The sequence below is a fragment of the Marmota monax genome, unplaced genomic scaffold (assembly GCF_021218885.2).
Source record: "Marmota monax isolate L192 unplaced genomic scaffold, Marmota_monax_Labrador192_F-V1.1 WCK01_AAM20220418_F8-fsc00234, whole genome shotgun sequence".
In the NCBI taxonomy this organism is placed as follows: Eukaryota; Metazoa; Chordata; class Mammalia; order Rodentia; family Sciuridae; genus Marmota; species Marmota monax.
Genome location: NW_026692493.1, coordinates 448,302 through 474,544, shown reverse-complemented (window position 1 = coordinate 474,544; position 26,243 = coordinate 448,302). Strand labels below are relative to the sequence as shown.

At 59.8% G+C, this 26,243-nt stretch overlaps 1 protein-coding gene across 3 annotated transcripts in view; it reads right to left on the bottom strand.

The window, feature by feature from the left end:
• The window catches only part of Tafa5 (TAFA chemokine like family member 5), a 206,349-nt gene that overhangs the window by 52,532 nt on the left and 127,574 nt on the right, over positions 1-26,243 (bottom strand). For 2 of the 3 annotated variants that reach the window (XM_058579086.1, XM_046443490.2), the window contains exon 2: positions 23,454-23,603. In XM_058579086.1, coding sequence (XP_058435069.1) covers positions 23,454-23,603 — 150 coding nt within the window. Of the gene's footprint in view, positions 1-23,453; positions 23,604-23,711; positions 23,846-26,243 lie in introns of those variants that run through there. The other variant, XM_058579087.1, reaches the window with a different exon arrangement.

The following is a 26,243-nucleotide window of genomic DNA, read 5'->3' as shown; positions in this document are numbered from 1 at the left end:
GACAGACCAAGGAGACCCTCCCCACAGCACATCCCCCAGTGGGGCACGGGACAGACCAAGGAGACCCTCCCCACAGCCCTGCCCCAGTGGGGCACGGGACAGACCAAGGAGACCCTCCCCACAGCACATCCCCCAGTGGGGCACGGGACAGACCAAGGAGACCCTCCCCACAGCCCTGCCCCCAGTGGGACATGGGATAGACCAAGGAGACCCTCCCCACAGCCCTGTCCCAGTGGGGCACAGGACAGACCAAGGAGACCCTCCCCACAGCACATCCCCCAGTGGGGCACAGGATAGACCAAGGAGACCCTCCCCATAGCACGTCCCCCAGTGGGACATGGGATAGACCAAGGAGACCCTCCTCACAGCACATCCCCCAGTGGGGCACAGGATAGACCAAGGAGACCCTCCCCACAGCACATCCCCCAGTGGGACATGGGACAGACCAAGGAGACCCTCCCTACAGCCCTGCCCCCAGTGGGGCACGGGACAGACCAAGGAGACCTTCCCTACAGCACATCCCCCAGTGGGGCACAGGATAGACCAAGGAGACCCTCCCCATAGCACGTCCCCCAGTGGGACATGGGATAGACCAAGGAGACCCTCCTCACAGCACATCCCCCAGTGGGGCACAGGACAGACCAAGGAGACCCTCCCCACAGCACATCCCCCAGTGGGACATGGGACAGACCAAGGAGACCCTCCCTACAGCCCTGCCCCCAGTGGGGCACGGGACAGACCAAGGAGACCTTCCCTACAGCACATCCCCCAGTGGGGCACAGGATAGACCAAGGAGACCCTCCCCACAGCCCTGCCCCAGTGGGGCACGGGACAGACCAAGGAGACCTTCCCCACAGCACATCCCCCAGTGGGGCACGGGACAGACCAAGGAGACCCTCCTCACAGCACATCCCCCAGTGGGGCATGGGACAGACCAAGGAGACCCTCCCCACAGCCCTGCCCCAGTGGGGCACAGGACAGAGCAAGGAGACCCTCCCCACAGCCCTGCCCCAGTGGGGCACAGGCAGATCATACCCCAACAGCATGGCTACACTGGCTGGGAGCTGGGGCAGGGTCAAGAGAAGGAAGGCAGGAGGGGAGGGTTGCAGGTGCTCGACCCAGCTGTCCCCCAGGAAGTAACAGGACCTGGCTCTGCTTCCCATGTCACCATGCTCCCCAGCACACCCGAGGGGATGGGGTGAATTTGGACATAAGGGACTGACACCCTTGCCTGGGGCTTTGCTGATGGGCTCTGGCAAGAGTGGGGTTGGGCTGGGAATGGGCTGCACAAAGGTCCCCTCCTCCCTGAGGCCAAGTTTCCCTGTGTTCCTGGGTTGCCCCTTGCTGGCCTCGGGGCCATGTGCCCTGACTTTCCTGCAGGACAGGGATTAGGTCCCAGGATGCAGGGTCTCTTTGCACTAATGTCCAGTGTCGATGCCCAAACAGAAGCACATTTGCACGCTATGCAGTTCTGTCAGTGAGGCTGGGCAGTCCACCTCCAGCACCTCAAGCCTTCTCTGCCCAGAAATGACAGGGCACTGACCGCGCCACCGCCACAGGCCTGTCCGTGGTCAGCAGAGCCAGGCGGCCCCTCCTCTAGCTCTCGGAGAGGCCTGGTGCAGAGGCAGAGCACCTGCAGCCACCTACCTAGGTCTCTTCACTTCGTCCTCTGACTTCCAGAGAGAGGCAGGACAGCCAGGGGTCGCAGGCAGAGGACAGCAAGAGCAGGCAGAGAGGGACAAAGGCAAACTGCCCACCGAGCCTTTCAGAGAGGGCGCTGGAGAGAGGCACAAGATGCTACTCTGTCAGCAGGAACGGGTGCTGCCAGAGGCCTGGTGGTGGGCACGAAGGAGGAGCTCTAAGCTAGCTCATGGTGGGACTTCCAGAGAGGAAGATGCCTACAGCACTGACACACTCAGGCCACCATCTGGCAATGAGTGACGGGGCCTGACCTCTTCCAGAGAGGACTCAGGACCCAGTGCCCTGGTCCCGAGCACCATCTGCCATGAACAGCCTGTTCTCCAGAGCAGTTGAGCCCACGGGGCCTGCACGCTGATGACAGCACCCTGCAGCAGTCCAGGGAGAACGGTGACAGTGGAGGGCGGGATGTGATCAAAGATGAAAGGCAAGAGCTCCCTGAGCCAAAGTGCCATCTAGGTGCCAACACACCAAGGAGACCGCATGATGCACCTGAATGCAAAGCCCAGAATGTGCATGGTGCTCGGCTCTGGAGAGCTTATGGTATGTCACACAGCCACCAGGACAAAAGCCACCAAGAGGGTCTGGGAGGCAGGGAGCACATCCTCGAGGTGGCATTCTGTACCCAGCCAGGGTGCCCCGCTCCACCAACCAAGCTTTGAGGAAATATTTATCTGACTTTCGGCAACTTCTTCAACCACGTGTATTTTTTCAAGAAAATACAAGGAAAATTAATCTTTCAAAAAAACTAGTAGCAGTTTTTTAGGATAATAAAACATTGCTTCCATTTTCTTCTTTGTATTCTACTCTTCTCTACTATCCACAATCCCTTCCAAAAATATTTAGGATACTGGTTGTAAAAACAATCAGAGTGGGTCGTCGTCTCTCAGGCTGCGCAGGGAGCAGGTGAGGTAGTGGGAGGATTTCTCATCATGTTCCCGGAGTCCATGGTCAAGGCCAAAAAACAAGGAGCCAAAAATCAGCAAATAATGAGTCTTCACATTCAAGGTCTGCAGAAAGCCTCTCTTAGCTGATCTTGGTAAATACGGCCGAGTAACATCAACCACGTTCTAATGCTACCTCTGGCCCTTGAAGAAGCTGCTATCCCCATTTGACAGGTGAGAAAACTGAGACCTGGGAAAGCTAAGGGGCAGAACTTCCAAGACACAGTTCCCACCTGCAAGACTCAGGACTGAAGCCCCACACCACAGCTCCGCCCCTGGGTTCATTCCCCATTGGACACCCTGGGTCATGGGAGGACACAGTTCGTCTCCTTCCCTGTGAGCCTGGGCCTGGGTCAAGCAGCAGGAGCCAAGCTCTGGGGGTTGTAGGTGGGGCCTTCGCAGGCCACACCTCCTCGCCAGCATCAGTCAGAGCAGGGACACCTGCAGGCTTGCTGGCCAGGAAGCAGGATCCTCTCTGGAAACATGGGACCCCACAGCCTCTGACCAGAACAGAAGTTCCCGAAGGCCTCCCTGCTCTGGACAGCCCACTGGGCCCAGCACTGAGGTAGAAATAGGGGGACTGGGACTCCTCAGTGGGAGTGGACGCTGGCCAGGCTACAAGCCCCAGCCAGCATAGACCATCAGCCGAGCAGGTCCGTGTCTGTCAGTTGACACCCAGAGGCCACATAGGCCCCAGGTAGGGCTGGAAAGGGGCTTCCGTGGCTTCCAGTCAGGAGAATGTTTTGCCACGCCACTGCCACAGGGTGGTCCCGCTGAACGGCCACGGGGTGGTCCCACTGAATGGCCACGGGGTGGTCCCGCTGAACGGCCATGGGGTGGTCAGGTGGCTCAGGCCCTGCTCGTCATTGGTCTTTGCTCCTGCTGCTCCTGCTGCTGGGGGGGCCTGGAAGGGTGAGGAACATGCCCTTCCAGGGCACCGTCCCCACATTCTGCACGTGGGACTTAAGGAGTGTGTCAGATGGTGTGCCCTGCTCCTCTGGGCTGGCGGTGTCCCTGGAACAGAAAAGATCCTCTGGCGTTTCCTAATAAATACCTGTGTGTAATGTTTCCCCAGCCTTCTAATTTATGTGTAATGACAATGACAGTTTGACTTAGCAAGGTTTAGGATTTTATTCACACAGATAAGTTAGCACCACCTGTCCCAGCCTTGGGAAATGGTGTTTCCCGGCCTTATTTATTATACAGAGTGAAGTCACCAGGGGCCCATAAAGCCCGCTGCGGAGAAGCTGCGGTTCATAATGGTCTCCATCATGTAAAATCGCCCTCATACAACTTAGGAGGTGCGTTCTGGCCGTCAGGGCCGTGACAAAACACCTCGACCCAGCATTTTCCTACATCCTGATGAGATGGCAGAATTGCCGGGTCATTAACCAGTGACTCCTAAATCCTCCCCGCGCTGCCAAGAGCTACAACCTTGGGTTCGACTCTGCCCAGGCCACATAGGCTATGCTCCCTGGTCCCGCCAGCCAGTAGATTCCTCCATCCTGGGGCTCAGAGCCTCGTGGCAGAGGTGGCTGGGGGCTGGGGCTGACCCTGCCATGTGTCTTCGGAGTCTGAGCTGACAGCAGGCCAGCCGCGGGCCCAGGCGTGCAAAGGCAGATGTGGGTGGCCTGTTCACATGCCCCCGAGACCTGGCTCCCAGCGCCTCGTAAGTGGTCTGAACTCAGAGTGTTTTTCCAGCAAAACCTTCAATTAAAAGAACACTCCAAATTTTCTCTGTAAACCCAATCATGACCTCTTCAGAGGAAAAATGCCCCAGATAAAGGAATTGTAACAAATACTGCATTTATTTACCATAAAAACCACCATTAAGGACGGCCAGCCCGCAAAGTGCACACAGCGATTAGCGGCCAATTACAGGATTACTGGCAGCGCCAGCCGAGAGCCAGCTCTGAGCACACTCAGCCCGGAGAGCAGTCACGTGGGCGCGACCATGGTGCCCTCTGAGGGGCTCTGCACACATCACCCAGGCAAGCGTCCGTCCACACCTCCTGCTCCTCACCGTCTACCCTCATCGTGCTAAGGGCGGGACTCCTGGAGGATCTGCAGGCCACACGGGCCAGCTGCTTAAGAGCTGAGAGTCAGCATGGTCTGCACATGGCGGAGGGGGACAAGTCATTATATTTTTGTTCTTCCTCTTGAATCTACCTGAATGGAGAAGTCATCCCAGACAGAAGGCTGCCCAGCCTTGGGGTGTGTGACAGCTGGGCACAGCATCTGGGCACAGCCCAGCCATGCCAGCGTCACCAAGCCACTCGAGGTCTCCAAGCCTGGCCCCTTCCTGGGAAAGGCTGGAGAGGTGGGAATGGGGACGTGCCGGTTCTGGGGGCAGCACCAAGATACCATGTGGGGCGTGACTCATATGAGACCCCCTAAGGCAGACCTGGGGAAGGAGACAGGTGCTTTTTCATAAGTATGCCGAAGAGAGGGTGATCCCCGGTCACAGGCCGTCCAGTGGGCTCCCCCTGCCATGGCATGTGGCTGGCGGACCTGGTCATGTTGCTGCCGACCAAGGAGGCAGAGGCACATGTGAGGTCCTCTGCTGAGGAATGCAGCTGCCTGGGCCTGCGTGAAGGGGCTGCGGGGACCAGGCCCTGGAACCTGCGCTGGCCCCACACCTCTCTGCAGATGACCCCATGCACCAAGCTGACCCACATTACATCTCCTTTCTAAGGGTCTGGAGGTGGCCCAATGCCTCTAGGTCCATTCAGGCTGCTACAACAGAGTGCTAGAGACAGGTGGCTTATACCAACAAATTCCATCCTCCCAGTCCTGAAGGCTGAAGTCCAAGGTCAAGGTGCAGAGTCTGGCGAGGACCTGCCTCCTGGTCTCCAAAACCGTTCTAGCTGCCTGCCATGGAGGAAAGGGAAGGGGATTCCCTGGGGCTTCTCCAGAAGGGTGCTGTTCCCAGGGCCTCTGCACTCCCAGAGGCCCCAAAGGCCACCATCAGCTGGGCCAGAAATACACACGGATTTCAGGAGGACACAAACCTTCGGGCCACAGCTGTGCCCATCTGCGTGACTCGGTCTCCCTCAGCCTGACTAGCCTGCCCTAGAAAGAAGCCAGTTCTAGCAGGCGAGGGGCGTGACCCAGTGCTGGGGCTCCTTCCTCCAAAGGCTGGCGGTGTCCACGGGGAGACTGCGGCCCTGGTGCAGCCCTGGTGGCAGAAGCTGCCGGCCTGTCACGGGAGTCAGAATGGGAGAGAAATTGAATTAAATGGGCGGCGGGTTATAATGCAGTGCCAGAGTCCTGAGGAGCATCCATATTCAAGCGAAGACCGTGAGGTAAATAAATACCAACAGGAGACAGCAAGCTCAGAGCTGGGACGCTAATGTGCAAGACTCTTAATATCTAATATGCAATACCCACGTCAGAACCAATAAGGCTGCCAATGCATCACCATCAGAGCGAGGCTATTTCAGGAAATGGAATCTTATTAGGACTTTTCCAAAGCTTCCTCTCTCCTTCCTGGCCTGCCTCCTGACACTGGACACTGGCCCCTCTTACTGCAGTGCACACCCATCTCCTGGGTGAAGAGACAGGCAGATAATCAGGCCCTTAGGCAGCAGTGACCAGGCTGGGCAGGTGCCGGCTTCCTCTGGGCTCGCTCCTCCCAGACACGGGTGTGGGGCCTGCCTGTCGAGCAGCTCCGAGGCACACGGCTGCCTGGAAGGACCAGACAGATGGTGGCCTGGTGCAGGGAGAGGGGATCCACGTCCTCTTCTCCCTGCCCTGCTGTCCCTGCTTGGGCTGTGCCACCCGGCACCAAGTGCAGCCTCCCAGGAGACCACCCACGTTGCTGGGGGCGGCTCCCTTCTGCTACCTGCTCCCAGGCAGACCCTGACCACTGAGCCCTGGGGGACAGACCAGGTGGACCTCAAGAGGGTCCTGAGAGAACACTCCCCGGGGAACATCACACAGGGTCACAGGGCAGCCTCCGTCAGCTTCCCGCCCAGGGGGTGGGTCCTGTGAATGTCACCGTCCCCAGGAAACAGCAGCCCCAGCGCAGGAGCTGCAGACCTCAGTGTGTGACCCACGCTAGTGATTCATGGTGCGCTACATCTGGCGAGGGTCACAGCCACAGCACACCAAGAGGACCCTCGTGCCGAATGTGGCCTTTAGTTAAGCACAGTGCGTGGGTCCTGGACCATCAGCCGTAGCCCAGCAGCCCCACCACTGCAAGCAGACCCAGGGCTGGGGAAGAGGATGCCTTCGGCTCTACTTCTCTAGGAAACAAACTTCTCTAATATTCTAAGATCTGTCAAAACAGAGAAGCAAACACCCTGGCTCCAGATGCTGTAGAACGAGCCTTGTGGCCCACACCTGCTTCTCAGCCGAGATCAAAGCTCAGAGTCCTCCCACGGAGGGAGGACGAGGGACCTGGGGTTCCCCGCCCACCTGTCCTCTCTGACTGCATGGGTCCAGCTCTCAGGAGAAGCACAAGTCCCCTCCTGGATGGCAGACACTGGGGAAGGCACGTTGTGGCCACTGCCAGACCGGGGCACACTGATCCCACTTCTGCCCACACGGCCATCAAAGACCACCAGGCCAGGGGCCCATGGCAGGCCATGCCCCATGGAGCCCGTCCTTGTTCTCCTGGGAAGGGGCAGGAGGCCAGGGCTGCAGAGTGGGGACAGGGGAGTGGGAGTATCCCCCACCTCCCCGCTGGCTGCAAGCCCCACCCTGGGAGGTTTGCAGAGGTGGAACAGGAAAGAGGGAAACAGAAACCCCACAGGTCCCTTAGCCTTCGGGGACGGGAGGGACACATACAGCAATCTGTGATCGCGGTCCCGCTGCCGCCAGTGTGAGACGCACAGCTGATAAACGTGATGTGATGAGGGACGGGCCTGCCCCCAGGTCTGCCACAGGAAGTGCTTCAGGACTTGAGGCCTGATCACCCGTGTACAAGGCCGGAACCTTCCAGGAGCCAAATGGGGTCGGCCGGATATCCCTGCACAGAGAAAAAGCCCAACTCCAGGCCCAGCCCACACCTTGAAAGGCACCGATGGGACATGGACCAGGGCTGAGACGGCCCTTCTCCTGTGGACTCTATGGCCACAAAGGGCAAGAGATGAGGCCGTCACACAGAGCTGCAGGCCTCACTCCAACCAAGGTCCCTGACCACAGGAAAGGACCAGCTATGGACCAGACAGCTCAGGCAATGGGCCCAGTCACTTGGATGGACAGGCCCCTGCACAGATGTAACAGAAGACTGTGACCAACAAGGCTGGGGACACAAGGGTCACTTCACAAGGAGGCCATTCAGCTCACTGATAAAACAACGCACGGTTGTCATTATCACTCCACAGAGAAAGCCAAGTGCACACCCCCAGGAAGAGCCACGTCGCCCAGGAGGACGGCTGAAGGGATGACTGAGCCGGGTGGGCTGTTGCGAGCTCCGCCCAGCCGCACGGAGGCACATCCAGTATCGGGCCTGCTCAGAGGAACTCCTGGCCCCACCATCCAACGGACTCACAGCTCCATCACCTGCAGGAACGTGCCAGAGATTCAGGGGCTTGTATGTAAGCCACAGGATGTTTGTGACGCTCCATCTGTCATGGCCTGGAGCTCAAGTGCCCACTGCCTATGTTCTGGAGAACAGCAGACCCCAGTGCAGCCACACAGAGATGCCTGTGAAGAAAATAGGGAATACCCCCGGACGGCTCAGAGTCCCCCAGGAGGGGCCAGGCACAGCGTGCAGTGCCAGCCTCGTCGTGGGAGCTGCAGGACAGAAGATCTGACGGACAGAGGCCCGGGCCCAGGAAACTGCAGAGTACAGTGGATCCGGACCAGAACATCAGGGCTCTGACTCACCCGACGCACGCAAGTCAAATGCCTGTCTCCTGGGGTTGAAAAGAACGGTCATTCGCTTTGGATTCTAATCCCAAGTGTAAGATCATGAATCTCTTCGGCAAGTGTCTACACAAGTGTATCTGTGAAACTACCGGGGAGTGTAGACACTATTTTAAGGCAACTCAATAAGGCCCCATGGCAGGGGGAGGCTGGGCCTAGACACAGGCCCCATGGCAGGGGACAGGCTGGGCCTAGACACAGGCCCCATGGCAGGGGGGAGACCAGGCCCCATGGCAGGGTGATGGGGGCCGTGAGACATTGTGTTTACTCAGCCCAGGTTTGGGGACACTTCCTTGTAGCAGAGGGCATCAGAGTCAACATTCAAAGGAGGAGCTGCTGTCCCTGGCATCCCGGGGTGGCTGCAGAAGCCTTTGCAGGTGCCCCAGCTCTCGCATGCTCAGTCCTTTCTGCAGAATGGGGCAGTGGGCACAGAACTCGATCCCTCAGACACTTAACACCCCCAAACACCGGAGATTGGCAGGGGAGCCAGCCTCTGCCTGTGGTGGATAGGGAGAGGGCCCTTGGCCAGCAGAGCCTGTGCCCAGGACTCTGTTCACCTTTCTTCCCTCCCGCTGACCAGTCCCGCCAACACCCACCTCTTCACACCATCCACCACTGCCTGACCCCTCCCACCTCCACCACTTGGGTAGCGGCAGAGATCTCCGCTGAGGCCTTTGGATGGCTGGTCACATTTCCAGCACCACCCTGTAGTTCTCAGCCCAGACCCCTATCCAGGCTAAGGGTCATGGAGAACGCCCTCTTTGTGAGCCTACAGCAGGACATGGTGCTGGTGGCTGAGGAGCAGCAGTGGGACAACCTGACCTCACTGACCACAGCCTGGCCCTGGTGCTGGGCAAACCTTCTTCCCACAAAGGTCAACTGGAGCAGGAGAGCCCGTGCCTCCCTGGGCCACACTAGTGGAGGGGAATAGAGCCTCCTTAAACACACTCGAGTCTCCAACCAAGAACTGGCCAGCCACCCACCCAAGGTGTTCAGGACCCAAACACTGGTTGCACACAGATCATGCCATTCCCACCAGGAGCCCCGCAGCGTCTGCCCTCGAAGTCTCCATCAGGAGAGCGACACTCGCCTCCACGTCACAGACCAGGACACCAAGGTCTGGTGCCGGGCTGGCTCCCTCACCACAGCGCTGCCCAGGGGCGGGGAGGGTTCTGGTCCTCAGGCTCTGGCCCTGCCTCAGCGCGTCTCTGCTGGGCTGCCAATGAATGAGGTCTGCGTGCCGAAACTGCCCCTGGAGCTGAGCCCAGCCCAGGTTCGTGACAGAGCTGCTGAACGCTGCCATCAGAAAGGAAGTGTCTCCACAGTAAAAAGTTAAGCGACGATCCCTCGGGGTCGGACCCCACTGCAACCATCCATGGTTTCCAGGGCGGCTGGGACCCCTCATTGCCCTCTCCTCCCATCCCACAGGAATCGTAAAACACACTCATCTCATCACAGACTCAGAATTGCTCAAGGATAACTTGAGGTTGAAGTTTTCTACACTCGACCACCCACCAAGAAGCCGTGGATCCTTCTCAGCTATGGGTACAGCGGGGTCCTCGAGGACTAAGGCGTCGGAGAACATATCACAGGGCTGGGCTGTGCACAGCACAGCTGACCCAGAGGCCTAGACCCGGAAATGTTCTGGTTTGGACATAAGGTGTCCTCCAAAAGTGAGTGCGTCGACGCAGGAAGTGAATGGGAATGAGAGGTGCATGCACTGACGGTCTGATGATCTAATGGATCACAGGGTATCGACCTTAGGCAGGTGGGCGCGTGGGGGAAGAGGAAGCGGGTCACTGGGGCTGTGCTTTGGGAATCATATATCTTGTCCTCATGTTCTCCCTCCCTCCCCCCTCTCTCTCCCCCTCTGGTTCCTGGCTGCCATGATCTGAGCAGTGCTCCTTCTTCATGCCCTTCACCAAGATCTTCTGCCTCACCTTAGGAGCAGAGCCATGCACTCAGCCAACCTCAGAACAAACCTCCGAAGCCATGAGCCAAAATAAGCTGGTCTTGCCAGGTATATCGCTCGCAGAGACAAAAAGCTAACAGAAACCGGTACCGAGAAGTGGGGCCGTTGTTACGACTAACCAGACCACAGAATTCAGAAACCTTTGGAACTGGTTTGCGGGACGAGTTTGGAGGAGTTTGAGGTGCAGGCTGAAGAAGCCTCAGAATGCTCTAGGCAGAGCTTCCTGGGCAATTCTCGTGGGAGCACAGGAGGTGAGGAAGCTGACAGGGACGCAGACAGTGAAGACTGTGCTCACGGGGGCTGTTTCAAGGGGAACAGGACTCAACGGGGAACTGAACTAGAGGCCTTTCATGTTCCCTTCTGGTAAAGAACTTGCGCACACGTTTTCCATGTCCTGAGATTGGGTTTAAAAGTGACGGGTTAATCATCTGGCGGAGGACATTTCAAGGCAGCACAGCATTCATGGCAGTGACACAGGTACTTCTGGCAGCTTTTAGCCAGGCTTGCTGTGAGAATCAGAAGCGGAGAGAAGAGATAAAGATTTGAAAAAATTGCTGTTTGGCGAGAGAAACGTACAAAACTGGGGCCAAGAAGATGGGGTACCAAAGGGATCATAGCCGCTAGAGATACCAAGTAATCAGCCTAAAGACAAGAGGCTAATTAGGTGGCTTGAGTGCATTTCAGACATCCACAAGAAGAAACCCATCCCAGGCTAAAAGGTGGAACAATGACAACTCTGGGGAGAGCTTGGGGTCACCCTGAATACACAAGAAAGCGGTTTCGCCAGGCTTGCTGCGTGGTGCTCGGTTGTCCAGGCACTCAGAAGCCACTGCGTCCACAGTCCGAGGTGTCCTGGTCCTACCGCAGCTGGGAGCAGACCTTGGCATGGTGCCAGTTCTGCAGGGCTGTGGGATGCTGGAATTAGAGGGTCATGAGGTTGCCACCAAGACTTCAAAGAAGGGCCTAGGAGGCCAGGCAAAGTGTGGCAGAGTGAGACTCCCTGAGGACAGTCCCCGAGGGCGATGTGTGAGGATGAGCGAATGGGGCTGAAGCTGCAGTGGAGACCCCCGGCACTAGAGATGCAGTAAAGTGTGTTGTCTGCAGAGGAAGCTGCGGGCTATGGACAGAGTCAGCCTCGAAAGAGACCCTGAGTGCGGCAGTGGGCAGGGCCACGGAGTGAGGCTGTCCAGGCCCTGCAGAGAACATGTGCTCCAGATGCTGGACGTGCAGCTGCGCAACGGTTTGCCATCAGGGTTGAGTCTTGTTTTGGTCCCATCCCTCCGTTCTGTACCCCATTCCTCCCTTTTGGAGTAGGAGTGCTTCCTGGTGTCACTCTGAATCAGATGTACCTGACTTGATTTTGATTTTGATAGGAGCTCCCCGCAAGAATTTCCCCTGAGTCTCAGAGAAGATTCTGGACTTACACTTTTGGGCACTGATAGAACTCTTCGGACTCTTGGGACTCTGGGAGATGAACTGATCACATTTTGAGATGAGTAGGAGCTTTGAGGGCCAGTGGCAGAATGTTATGGTCTGGATATGAGAGCCATGACCTCACACTGGATTAATCCACTTGATGGTCTAATGATCTGAATCTATTACTACTGCAGGCAGGTGAGGCATGGCTGGAGGAAGTAAGTCACGGGGACAGGCCTTGGGGTTCCATATCTGGGCCTTGGCTCCCCACGCTGTCTCTGTCTGTCTCTGCTTCCTAGTCCCCTGAGCTCAGCAGCTTCCCACTGGCTCTTCTGCCATGACGCCCTGCCTCGCCTCAACCCGCAGCCCGGGGACAAACCAGCCGTGGACTGAACCTCTAAAACTGGACCCCAGAACGAGCTTCCCTCCTGCCGGGTGTCTATTCTCAGGGGACAATGCTGGGAGAATCCCCCCCGACCAGAAGGTGCACTGGAGTCCAGGAGCAAGAGGAAGAAGACAGGTGGCCAGGTGCCCCCAGTGACCGGAGAATGGAAGAATGGGGGGGTCGGGGCCATTCCCCACTGACCCCGTGTTACATTACCAAAGCAGCCTACAGTTTTCCTGGCTGCGACTGGCTTTTCATCATGCACGTAATGTCCTCTGAGACCTCACATAACGTCAAAGACAGCACGGGGATTTCTTATCCAGGGCCCTCCCGAGGAAGGTGGAGGGACACGGGCTCTGGTGGGCAGTGCCAGCCCTCAGCAGTCATACAGTAAAGCCCGCAGTCACTCAGGCCAGGCAGGGAGGCCTGCCCAGGGCCAGCACCAGCGCCAGCCCATGACCATTGCACAGTCAGAAAGGACCACACAGCCAAGACAGGGTCGCTGCCTCCCTCAGGAAGGATCCTGGGCCTGGGGCCCCTCCACCCACACCACTGTCTCATTCAGATGCCCCCCAAAAGAAGGAATCTGCATCTGCCTGGGCATGGCCTGTGGACCCCAGCTTTGCTGCCTCTCCACCAGGACCCAACCTCACAGAGACCCCTGAGGACATGCAGCCGTCCTTTCTCACTCTGCACACCCACGTAGCGGGTCGGGGACAGCTCAGAGATGCACGGTCATTTCCAGGAAGGAACAGCAGTTTTCTCTGTGGCACTTACACCCTGGGACCCCCACCTTCTAGCTGTATGCGTGGGAAGTCCCACCCTGCCGTGGCTCAGTTTCCAGGCCTGTGGCCTGGGTCACCTCCAGGGAGCAGCAGTGTCTCCCGCGGGGCAAGTTGTGAGAACATAATGGGGTGATCCATTTCAAGCCTCCAGTGAGGAGCTGGTGGGGAGGGGCCCATAGGTGCTGGCCGTCATAACTGTCCTCCGAGCTCTGCCACTCCACATCAGGTGGCTGTGCTCGGGGATGTGAAGTCACCCACATTTCAACTCTACTCAGAGAGGCAGGAGCTGGGGAGCTGGCACCCTCCTCCCCAGGGTGACAGAGACACGGCCATCCATCCAAGCTCAGCAAGAAAGCAAAACCCCCGTCTCTAGGCTAGGCCTGTCGCCGTCCTTGCCGGGTCACCAGAACCTTCTGGTGGAGGCCATGGACGTCTGCTGGTAAGGGCTCTGTACACCCACCCACAGGGGGCCCTGTGGGCCTGAGGGACGGTAGGTGGACAGGAGAGACTCGGCCTGCAGCTCTGCGGCACCCGGCAGGCCCTGCGCACCCTTCCCTGGGGAATTGGGGCAAGTGTCCCTGAAGAGGGCAGACCCATCAGCTCTCAGTTTCCTTAAAGATTTAAAGAGAATTTCCTTCAAGATCTTTTTTAAAGCTATTTCTTCTTGCTAATGGTGATGATTCCCAGAGGGCTGGTTAAGATGGAACAAAGAAGGGGGTGGCATTAGCACAGAGGGCACTGGACACGTCAAGTGTCACCAAGGACCTGACGGACACTGCTCAGACGCAAGACCTATGGCAGCCCCGTCCTTCCCACTGTGACCAGCTGGACCCAGAGGTCCAACAGCTCTGCTCACCGTCACGTCTCCCTGAAAGCCTGCTCCATCCAGACATCCGAGAGGTGCATGCATCACGCGGACGTCCTCGGAGCGCCTGTCGCTCCCAGACAATAGGCTCCACGCTGGAGGTTCTGGGTGAAGAGGACCACCCTGGTCAGACTCTAGGGCTCAGGGGCAGGGAGAGGGGACGCCCCGGGATGAAGTGTACCATGAGACTGGACAGAAACACACACAAAACAGGGGAGGGCTGAAGAACTGTCCGGGGCTGGGACGGGCTCCAGGCCGAGGCTCAGCCTCAGCTCCGCTCCACGGATGTCGGGGCACAGGTCTTGAATTCACTGCAGAGTATCTGTTGCTTTTGGTGCTATAGTAGATGGAATTTCTAAGTGATGTCTTCCAGACGCCATTGTCCATGACCACCCTAGATCCTGGAACTTGCTGAATGTGCTCAGCCCTGAAGGCTCGGGGTGGGTGTCTGTGAACACAGACAGCTGTCCTTGTTGCATTCCACTTGAGAGGACTCCCATCTCTGTGTCTCGCCCTGAACCTCCGGGACTCTACATTAGACGACAGTGGTGAGGGGGGGTCGGTGTGGCTCTCCCCCAGGGGCTCCTGGGGGAGGTGATGCACGCACGTCCAAGGAGAGATGATGGGTTATGAGAGCCGTGACTTCACCAGCAGAGCAACCCTATGCAGCTGGCTTAGGACGGCTTAATGATTTGAAAGGACTAGCAGGTGGGCGCCAGGCCGGTGGGGCAGCTGGAGGAAGTAGGTCACTGGGGTCATGCCCTGGGGGTTGTCTTGCCCTGGCTCCTTTTCCCCAGGCTCTCTCTGCTTCCTGGCTGCCAGGAGCTGACAGCTTCCTCCACCACGCCCTTCCACCAGGATGTCCTGCCTCACCTCAGGCCCGAGCAGAGGACCGGGCCTCTGAAGATCTGAGACAAAATCACCTCCTCCCATGTGTTCCCTCAGGTATTTGGGGCCCGGTGACGGAAAGCGGACTGATGGAGGACGTCCTGCCTTGCTCCTGATCCCCGGGCCCCACAGCCAGTCTTCCACCCCCACCTGGTGCCGCTGCGGTGTTTGCAGATGCCCTCAGTCACCCGGTGGACACGTCCTTGACCCTCGCTGATGGACAGCTTTCACCAGGAGAGGCTGCTGCGTGTGCCAAGGCCCGTGTGCATCGTGGTGGGATGATCGTGCACGCAGATTACCAAGGTTCTTGTTTGGTTTTGTGTTGCTTTGCGGCGCTGGGGGACGGAACCCGGGGCCTCACACTGACTGGGCTCTACCCCGAGTCCATCTGCGTCTTGCCAGCAGTATGTAGTACACTGACTCATCTTCCTGCTGAACCAAGCTGCATCCTTGAGATGAACTCCCAGAGGCACCGGTTGGGGTCCCCGGTGTGATCCAGCTCGCTATTTGGGGAGCGCTGGGCCTCCACACCTGGGACCTGCCGTTCCCTCACCATGTGCTTGCTGAGGCTCCGGGCTTGGGGAAGTGCCGGTCTTGTAGTGAGAGCACTGCTCTCCAGGTTTTCAAGAGCCTGAGAAGGATCGGTGTGGATTCTTTAAATGTTTAGTGTGACTCGCTGGCGAAGCCATCTGGTCCCTGGGGAGCTCTGGTTACTAATTCAGTGATTTTCCTGCTCTAGTTCCACCAGCTTCTATTTCTTCTTGAGTCAGTTTTGGAGGTTCCGTCTCTCCAGGAACGGGCCCACCTCCTCGACGTCATCCGACGTGTCGGCAGGCAGTTGCTGCAGTTTTCCTTCTAGTCCTCTTGACGGCAGTGGGCGGTCTTGCTCCCTCCTCTTCCTGATTTCATAACCCGGATCCGTCTTCCCTCTCCCCGGGCCCCGGCTTTCGTTCCAGCTAACGGGCTGCCACCACACTCACCTCTGAATCAACGGACCTGGTGGAGGCGACGCTCGCTCTTCTCCTGTTCTCGACTCCACGGACCTCCATCCTGAACTCCGTGGTTTTCCTTCTTGGGCTTCTCCCTCCTGGTGCGTTCAGAGGGCACCTTTCTCTTGATCACTTATTTACAGGAAGGTCTGTGTAATTAATTTTTAATATTGGCTGTGTTTACCAGTCAGCTCACAGATCCCGGCCAGCACGTGGCTCTCAGCAGCTAGTGTGAGGGCTACGGGGGGGTCATGAGCGAGTCCTGTAGCCTTCAGAGGGTGTGGGGGACACCACGACGCGGCGGGTGCTTGGCTGCAGGGAGCCCTGCCTGACGCACACCACGCCACTGCTTCACCACGGCCCCGGAGAGCCCAGGGACTCGGCCGAGGCCACACAGCCACCCAAACTGCTGGACAACCACCGCGGGAGCGCAGGCATCAAGCGAATCCCAGAGCAAGGCCAGCAGCGCCTTGGGGCGCGCCCGCAGGGCAGACACTTGCCGCTCTTGAAGGGCACTCGGCCATGGGAGGACTCAGTGTTCCCTCCCCTGGAGGGTGTGGCCCTCAGCAGACACTAAGCCCGGCTTCCCGGCCTCAGAACTGTGAAGAAGTGAGTTCCCATTCTGTCTAGATTGCCCAGGCTCAGATATTTTTTTTTTCTTTTTAAATCCGGGGAGATGCATAAATGAACCCAGGCAGAAATATACAGAATAGCACTCTGTTCTCCAAGTACAAACACATAACAGAGAGGGGCCTCCGGCCACTGTGTCCTGCTGCCCTGCAGGGGCCGCCTGCTCTCAGGGAGCAGCAGAGGGTCAGGTTGGTGCAGGCCGGGTGTCACCACTCACTCACACCGGGAATCTGGGGCGACAACAGGTAGAACCAGCCCTCCCTGTGCACCGTGCCCAGGCCTCCAGGGCGCTGTCCTAGGCTCTGGTGCCCTCTGTACAGCCAAGGCAGGTGCTCACACTGCGGGCTGGGCCTGGCCTTCTGCCCCAGGGGCTGCGCCTCGCAGCTCTCCTGCTGCACCAGGCTGTGGGGAGGAGCGGGTGTTCCCGTGGCTGCGCCAGGCTGAGTTTGGCCCTGCCGAGAGCTCAGAACAGGTCACCCTGACACCGAAACTCCTCCAACCCTGCCCACTCCTTTCCCTCCCACCAGGCAGTCACTGGCGTTAACTAAGGTCCCAGCCAGCCCCCAAGCGGCAGAATTTCCACACTAATACACCCATCCAAATTCGCTGGAGCCATCAGGGTATCAGGGAGGGAGGCGGGCCCAGGGAACCCCATGTGGAAGAAGGACAAGGGGGGCAGCCTGGGGCCACCTGCCCAGGACCGCTGAAGGACAGCAGGCGAGGCTGGAGCTGCAGACCTGGCCCAGAGCAGCACACACTGACCAGGTTAGGTGCCGAAGGCTTTGAGAGACAGAAAGGACACTGGAGGCCATCTTCCCTGGGGTTCCCGGAGAGCCAACGGCCTGCTCAAGGCCAGCCACCTCAGGAGGTGACCCTCTTTCTTTGGGAGGCCACTGAGTAAGAACAGAGGTGGACAGCACAGGGACCCTGTGTTCCAAGGCCCCTGGGAAGGCACCTTACTCCTGGGAGGAAGGGACCTGTGCCAGGCGATCGCCAGCCGCCTTCCAGGGTCCCCAGGCCCCAGGTGACGGCCATGTGGAGAACCAAGCCCTTGTCTGCTCCGCTGTCCCAGGCTGCTCCCCGCAGCACCCAGAGAGTGAGCGAGTCACCCACAGCCCCAGCGGCCTCTCACCTCACCAAACATCAAGGAGCCACCGGTGGTTTCCAGCCAGACCTGGAAGGAGCCGAGGAAGGTGTTGACAGAGTGACCGTCCCCTCCAGTAGGTGAACTCTGAGGAAGCAAAGGGACTGGCACCCCTGAGGCCGCAGCCAGCTCTGGGCAGGCAGCAGGGCTCCTCCAGAGTCCGCCAGAGACACAGTGCTGGGCTGCCGGAGGCACCGTGGGCTGGTGCCAGCAGTTGCCACCTGCCGTGGCGGGCTCCTCGGTGGGGTGATGCGAAGGTGCATCCTGTGGAACCGGGTGCTCCGCACACGCCGGCACCTCCCTACCGGCCGCTCACGGCGGAGGGGTGCGATGCAGGAGCATTTCCAGCTCCATCTGGATCGGGCGATTGCAGAAATGACGGATGTGCTTGGAAGGCAGAGGCGCCAACAGCCTCCAGGCACCCTCCAGTTTCCGAGAGTTTACGACACACGCCTCTCCCAGGCGCAGATTCAGGAGCAGAAAGGCTTCAGCGGCACAGAATGTGCAAACTGTCGACGTTGGCTGCCGGCCGCCCCTGCCAAGCCCAGGCGCCCTCGTCGGCTCGCACTGGCACGGGGGGCCCACGTGCTGCAGACCAGGAACCCACGCAGGGTGGGCTCAAGGGCCTCCAGACCCATGACCTGGCTGGGGACACGACCACAACAGACAAAAGGCCACATGGGTGTCACCTGAAAGACCGTCAGCAGCCTGGCCCACCTTCTCCAAAATGCCACCGTTGTGGGGTAGCATGCAGGGCCTCTGCACCTCTCCTGAACCTGCCCTGCAGTGGCCTGGGGTGACCACTGTCGAGGCTGATTGCTGACGGCTGAGCTTTAGGGCCTCTTCATGGCTGTGAACAAGCCCTGAAGCCCCTGCCTCTCACTCCCCACCCTGCCCCCCAGCACACAGCCTCGACCCACCTGTCTCTGGAATGGCCTGTCCTGGCATCTCACGTCCAGAGAATCACATGTGGCCCTGGGCTCTGGCTCCTTTTTCTTAGCACCCCGTTGCCAAGGTCCACCACATTGCAGCATGGCTGGGTGCTGCCCATTAGTGGACAGGCCACCTTCTGTTACCCACTGGTGCACTGGTGCTGCTTGGGTTGGTTCCACTCTTGGTGACCGTGGTTAATGAGCATGTGTGTTCACACCTTTATGTGGATTTTCCTGACCTCCCTGGTGGAATGACTGGAGGCACAGAGGATGCCAGTCACCATGAGTCCCAGCTGACCTGCCTGCATCACTGCTCTTGTTTTTGGTGTCACATTGAGAATCCTTGGCCAGGCCCAAGCTTGTAAAGATTTACCCTTTGTTTATGTTTTTCCTAAAAGTTTAGTAGAGTTGACCCTCGACATCCCGGGCTCCGATCCGTTCTGACGTGACCTTTGCACGCCGTGTGAGCAGGGTCCGCTCCGTTCCCCTGCGTGTGGACAGCGGGCTGCCCGCTGCCAGCTGTGGAAAAGACTGCTCCTTCCTTCCGAGTGTCTGGCGGGCGGGTGGAGAGTCGGCTTCCTGTGTAAGGGAGGGTCTATTTCTGTACTCCCGATTCCTCACATCTACTTCTGGACCAACTTTGTCCCTGAAAACGGGACCCCATGCTCACCCAGACCTGCAGCAGCTACGCACACACCCACATCCCTACAAGGACCCCTGTCCTCATTCCCCAGCATCCCCCAGCTGTCCCAGAGGTTGCCAGAGACACAGGTCCTTGTGGGAGCCGTGGGTGGTTGACCAGGTGGGGTATGGCCAGGGCCAGCTGACACAGGGTCTCATCTCGCCCACTGACAGCCTGAGGATGCAAAGCTGTTATCCCACCTGCTAGACAGACCAGGGCACTGCCCATGGCACCGGCAGGTGAGCGGCCGGAGCCGTGGCTCTGGACTTGAACTCTGGACCACCGTGCCTCCCAGCTCACCAGGAGGGCAACGTCTGCTTTGGGTTTCAAGCCCCATGATCATCTAGGCAGGTGACACCGGTCAGTCATGTCAGCAGCCAGGTCCTGCCGGGTCTTCCACCAGCCTCCTGGGTGGAGACCCTCTGGCTGCACAGCAGAGAGCTCTAACTTCCCGCACCGCCTATAGTCCTGGGCGTCCTCCAGCCCCGGGGCCAGCTGCAGCCCTCCTGACAGGTCCGTGCGATGCCCCAAACCCAGCCTGCCCTCCTCCCACAAGGCTCCCAGGGAAAGCTGCCTGTGCCCTGTGCCTGGAGCCCCCCAGTTGCCTCCTTTGTGACCCTCCGTGGCCCTGGGAAGTACTGCTTCAAAACCCACCAGCTCTGCTCCCTGTACCCCACCTGGCGCCAGGCTGCCAACCTGATTTCTCCCAGAGGATTTTCACAAAAGCCCTGCTTACAGGAGGGAGCCCCTCTGTGAACAGGCACTGCTTCTGCAAGAGAGTCAGCGGGCACCGTGTGCCCTGCCGGCACCAGCAAGGACCTCTGCACTGGACACAGGAGCGCTCAGGACCACGCGTGCTCCTGCTGATGGGACAGGGGACTCAGATCACTGACAGATGCCGTGAGCTCAGCAGGGGCAGCCTCCACCCGCCTGCCATGGTGCCCTGCCGAGAAGGCAGCCCTCAGGGGAGTTCTGTTTGCTGATGTTAGTGAGGGTGGGCAGCCCTGCAGCAAGGGACCAGTTTGCTCTCACGTCCCTTTCCCTGACAGCTCCGTAAGTTGGAGCGATTCTCAGGCAGGTACACAGGGTCACAGTGCTGGGGACTGGCTCACCGGAAATGCTTCCACTCACAGACTAGGCCAGGGAGGCCGAAGGCCTAAGGTCCCCTCCATTCCAGTCCCCTTCCTCCACAGAGAGAAGCTCTTCTGGCCAGCTCCTCGTCACCCCTCAACACCACTGAAAAACTCCCCTGGGCTGCAGCTGCGCGAGGGCAGGCAGCGAGTGCCTCGACTCCCTTGGCCGCAGCCCCCAGGGCTCTGCAGACTGGGCATTAGGAGAGCCCAGCTCCCATACAGCCCCCGCACCCAGGAGCACAGTCCTTATCCAAATGAGCAGATTTATATAAACAACTGAAAACCCAACTAGGAGGAAGCGCACAGGTGCAGAGACGCAGCGCTTCCCAGCAGCCCCTGCTCCTGGGTCCGCAGGAGCCACCCCGGGAGAAGCCCTGATTGCATCCAGCTCCACCAGACCAACGAGGCCCGAGTTTCCTTCGGCAGACTCAGTCGCACGCAAAGAAACTGATTATGCACGCGGAGCGAGGAAAGAGAAAAGCAAAAATTAAATTAGATGGCAGCCTGGAAATGCCCACTGTGCAGAAAACGCCGGCTAACTAATTTGTTTGGCCTCCCTGGAAAGTGGTGAGGGTTTAATTTGGGTCTCTGGGACCCAGCTCCTGAGGCACTGGGAGGCTCCTGGGGAGAGGGACGTGGACACGGTTTCAGATGAGCAGACCCAGATTCAATTAGTAATCAATCCTGACGCCCGTCTCCCCACAGGCCCGCGGAGGTAATGAGGGCGGGGGAAGAACCGAGCTGTGAGCGCCTCGTCTCCTCTCACTCCATCCTGGGAAGAATCAATCAATGTCAGCCAAGAAGGCCTCCTTGCCACCACGTGTCACGGGTTCCAATCACGGAAGCCAGAGAGTGCAGGGCGTAGCGAGAGCCCACTCGGCTCACTGCCAGCAAGATGGCGGCCCCTTGGGGAAGTAGGCTGGGCAGGCCAAGTGCCAGGATCCAGGTTTTTTACTAGGTCATCTGGTGTGGACATGAACTGACACGGCTCAGTGAGGCCAGGGACGCTGGCCTCAGGTCCTGCCGATGTGCCGCCGCATCACTTCACACTGGCCAACAGGCTCAGCCTCAGAGTGCCCTCCACACACCCCAGGGCCTCTCTGGGCTGGAAGCAGAAATGTGGGTGGCCATGGGGTCCAGGGACAGCAGAAGGAGGTCGGTGAGCCCAGGGAACCCCATAGGATACTTCGTCCTGGGCCCCTGGAGTCTCCAGGTGAGGACACCACTAGCCAGACCTGTGCAGCCCCTCAGCCCAGAAGCCGCACTGGGTATCTAAGGCCTGAATGGGCCGAGGCCTGGCTGGGCCTGCTCCCTCGAGCTCCCTCCCTTCTGACAGGTGTCCAATGGGGCTGGAACTCCCTGCCTCAGTCCAGGCCAGACTCACCCTATGAGAGACACTGGAAGGGTGTCTGGGGATCCAGTCAGCCCCAGCCTCCTGCTCATGGGCTCTGCTGGTCCCTTCCTGGAGGGCCCTCCCTAGCTGGGGAGACGGGTGGTCACAGTGGACACTGCTTGGCTGGTTGGGATACCCTCCCGTGTTGTGATGGCATCTGACCCCAAGGCAGCCCGTCCACCCCTCGGAGCCCCAGTCTGCTGCCTTTCTGCATTTCTAAGCACAGTGCACAGACCCGACCTGCTCCCACACACAGACCTGGGGCACAGGAGAGCTGTGCCCCGCGGCTCCCAGGCAGAAGTGGCAGAATCTGAGCCGGGGGCCCAAATCCCGTGCACAGACTGAGGGGGAAGAGAGAACTGACCCAGACCAGAAAGACCAGGCCACGTCAGCCGAGTGACCGGCAGGAACTCTCACCTCCCTGGGCCTCTTTCCAGCATGGCATGACAGCAGCGGCTGCCCCAGAGGCTACCTTAGGCCTCGACAGGCCCCACCCCACGGTAGTGGGGGTGCCAGGCCCACCCCCTCTGCCCAGCCCTGGCCACACAGGGCCTCCTGCTGGCCCAGTCACACACCCCACCTGGACCCCAGCCCCAGGCCTGGGCTCTTGGGAATCCAGCAGCCCAAGTCCACAGTCACCATCTGGGGCTCCTGGCTCCTCTGCACTCTAGGAGGTGGCCTCACAGCCCTACCCACAGGGGACTCTGTCCTCCTGTCCCCAGGCCCACCCTATCTGACCCCTTTCCTGGGCTGTGGTCATGATTCTGTGCCTGGAACCAAGGCCCCTCCACAGCTCCAAAGTGGGGCCACTCCCTCAAGGTCACCTGGACTGGCTCAGCTATTGCTGGCCAGGCCCACACCCATTCCACAGGAGGTGACCCTGGTGGGTTCCAACCTGGCTCAGGTGCCTGGCTTCTATCCCACCTGGTCTTACCCAGCAGGTGTTGACAATAGTCCCGCACTTCTGACCTCTCTGTGGCCCAGGTGGAGATCCTGACTGTGGGGCTCCCAGGTCTCATGATGAACCGCGGGCTGCCTGCCCCAAACCAAGTCTCCCACAGTGGCCCACAGTGACCTCCCCCACCACTGGCCAGATAGCATATCCAAGCCACCAGAGCAGCCACAGGGTCCCCCCTCCTCCCCCTAAAGCTCACCTGTGGTTCTGTTCACAGAGATCTCCCAGGGTGCCCCTCCCTGCCCAGCACCCCACGGAGCATCAGTTCAGGAAGGATTAGAACGGGGTGCATCCCACAGGCGGCTGAACTGCAGGGGTGTCTCAGGAGGCCACGGCCACTCAACTGCAGAGCCCATGGGGAGGTGCTCTGGTCCTCCACCAAGTCCAGCTCACGGAGCTGGATCCCAGCCAGAACCAGAGGCCAGGGCTCCGCGTGCTCTCTCAGCCGCGGCCAGAGCCACATGTGTGCAGATGCAGTGGGCGCCCAGCAGACTGTGCCACCTCGCCCACAACCACGTGCCCCTTAGACCACCCCCACCGTCCTTCCCTCTCCTGTGGCAACACCGAGGGCCCAGAGGCTTGGGTCCCTGCCACCCGCAGCCCTCAGGAAGCACACCGCGAGCGGCCCACAGTGCAGTCATGCTAGAGGTCAGCCAGAGTCAGCCCGGTGCACATCCCGCAGCAGGCTCAGCAGGGCCACACCTGGCTCCCACCGTGGCCCTGGGAGACGCCGTGCACAGCACCCGGAGGTGCTGCCTGGCTGCTTACCGTCCACACAGGCGGGCCGCGCTCTCGTGGTGCCTGCGATTTGCCCCTTTCTGCATGCGCAGCGAGCCGTCTGCCGGGCGATCGTCCTCCGTGGCTGGCTGCTGTCCCGGTCCAGGGTCACAATCTCACAGGTGCCAGCGGCCAGCTGACCTGCAAGAGAGAAGGAGTTGTAAGGTGAATGGCCACAGCCTGGAGGCCCACACAGTGCCCACCCATAGAGAAGACCACCACGGCCTGCCGGGGCTCTGGGCAGGAGACCTGGCTCCAAGGGGACATCTAAAACACTGTGAAGGACACCCGGAGAGCGCGACGGCATCCAGGCCTGGGCCACCCCAGCCTGTGCTCTGTATGCGCCCTGGTTTTCAGGCAGCTCTGCCACAGCAGACAGGAAATTAAACCTGGCCCTGTCTCAGCCACGCCGGAAATGAAAGGGCCAAGTCGGGAGGAAGCAGCTGCCTCCCCACCCCAACACACACGCAGCATTGGACAGAAGGGACTCCAACTGCAGAGCGGAGGGCCTTGAAACCAAGCCAGTGCCTCCATTTCTGTCCCCAGGTGCCAGCACGCCACCCTCAAGACGTGACACCTTAGGGTCAGAAAGCAGGTCAGACACCCTCAGGTGTGCTAAAGCCTGTGTGAGTGGTCACACTGCCAGGCAGGAGCCACCACCCTACCTGGGTGCACACCGGAGGGCAGGGAGCCCAGCTGTGCCATCTGTGCCAGGAGGTCGGGGTTCCGCTGCCTTCCCAAAGGCCTGTGCATGTCCACACATATGCGCACACGTCACATGTCACAGACCCACAGCCACACACAGATGAGGACACAGCACCCCACGCCCTGGTAGGTGGACGCAGAGCAGGCCACAGAGTGCACACCAGCGTGACACACACAGGCTCACGAGCCACACTGACGCCTGCAGGGACACCCAGGCACCTCCAGGCAGGCGTGGCCCTGAGCCGGGTCCAACCTAGGGACACGTACCCTGCAATGGCACCTACTCCAGTTGCTTTCTGCATCCTGCACTTATCTCCTGAGCCCCAGGGACACACGTCTCTCTGAGGGCTGAGGCGGACGTCTCAGGAGAGGGAAGGCGGCTGCCAGGGACTTCCAAGGGGAAGTTAGGTCCTCTCTGCCTGTAAAGTTGTAGCCCGGCCACCAGCAGCAAGCCCTGAAGAGACACACTAGCCAACAAAGGCAGCGCGGCGCTCGACGCAGGCCGTCAGATGGGAACTGGCCACCTCCTGGGAGCACGGGGTGACCCGCGCCCAGCTGGCGCCCTCCCCACACAGCTCTGCGGCCCTCACCAGATGCCCACGCCCTGTGCCCACGTATGGCCCACAGCAGGTGGCCTGGCTCTCACCACCAGCACACAGTGATCCCGCTGCCCTGAGCCCTCTTGCAGCCAAGCCCACGGCCTCTGCCTGGGGAGACAGCACCTTGCAGATGCCTGCGCGGAATCCCAGCCACCCAGGTGAGCACTTCACAGGGGACACAGGCAGAGGCTCAGAGCAACACAACCACGTGGAGCTGACCCCAGGAGGGACGACGCAGATGCAGGCAGGACGAGGGGGCAGAACAGCAGTGGTCCCCACTGTCCCGGTGGTTGGTCTGCAGACCAGGGAGCCATCCTCACCACACAGCTCCTCCGGTGCCGTCATGCAGACGCTCACTCCTGCCACACTGTACCCACCTGCCGTCACCCTCAGGGTCCCCAGCCCAGCCCAGGCCAGGGCCAGAGCAGGCATCAGTCATGCCAATGGGCTGCAGTGGGCAGGGCCCCAACAGCCCAACCTGCTCAGGGAACCCTGGACCCCGGGAAGTGTCTGAGTCTAGGTATCACCCAGGAGGCACAGGGGCATCTACAGGGTATGCCAGACAGGCCACCCAGCCTGGTCTGCCCACAGTGCAGGGCAGGACTTGGGGGAGCTGTCCAAGGTGGCCGGACGCAGCTGCCTGGAGCCGGGCAGGGTGCTAATGAGTCACGCACAGCTGGCGCACGAGGCTCAGGAGGCTGGGAGGCATGCACACATCCAGGTGTCCCCAGGACTGTGAGCCACCGACGCTGCTCTGCTGGGCCCGCTCGTGACAGCAGAACCCCAGGCCCTGGCCACAGCGCCTCCCTGCAGGCTGCGGATTCTAACTCACACTATCAGTCATGAAATCGCACCCTGCCTTAAAAAGCAGACGGAATAAACAACAAACATATAAATCAGCGAGAAGACGATGCAGCTCACAGGAGGGGGATGATGGGACGCTCCCCGGAGCAGCAGGTAGCGCCTGCCAGGTGCCTGCGGCGAGCAGGGTCTGGGCAGAGCAGCCCAACCGCAGCACACACCATCCACGGGACGTACCCCTGCGCCCACCGCTGCGTTCCCCAGACGGCAGCCACCTGGGCTCTGTCCCCAACTGCCCATCTAAGCTCTGCAGGTCTGCTCAGAACTGCCCACCTTGACCCCAGACACTGCGTGATGGACAGCTGCCTCCTCAGGCAGAGCCTGGCCTGGCCAGTTCTCTGGAGCTGTCTACCTGTGGGACTGGTCAGACTAAGGCTTGGGAACAGGACTGGGGAACCACTAAGCTGAGCAGACCCTGCCCCTTGCCCCCGCCGCGGACCTGGCCACTAACTACACACCCCCTGCCCCTGGGCCTGCGCATCAGTGGCCAGCAAGTCACCCTTGTCAGTCACCTGTGCAAGCCAATGGCCCTCCAAAGCCTGCCCCCTCCTCTGGGGGACCTCAGGGCAGCCGTCAGGCAGCAGCCACCAACCTGGGCCCTTGTCCCTCAGGAGCT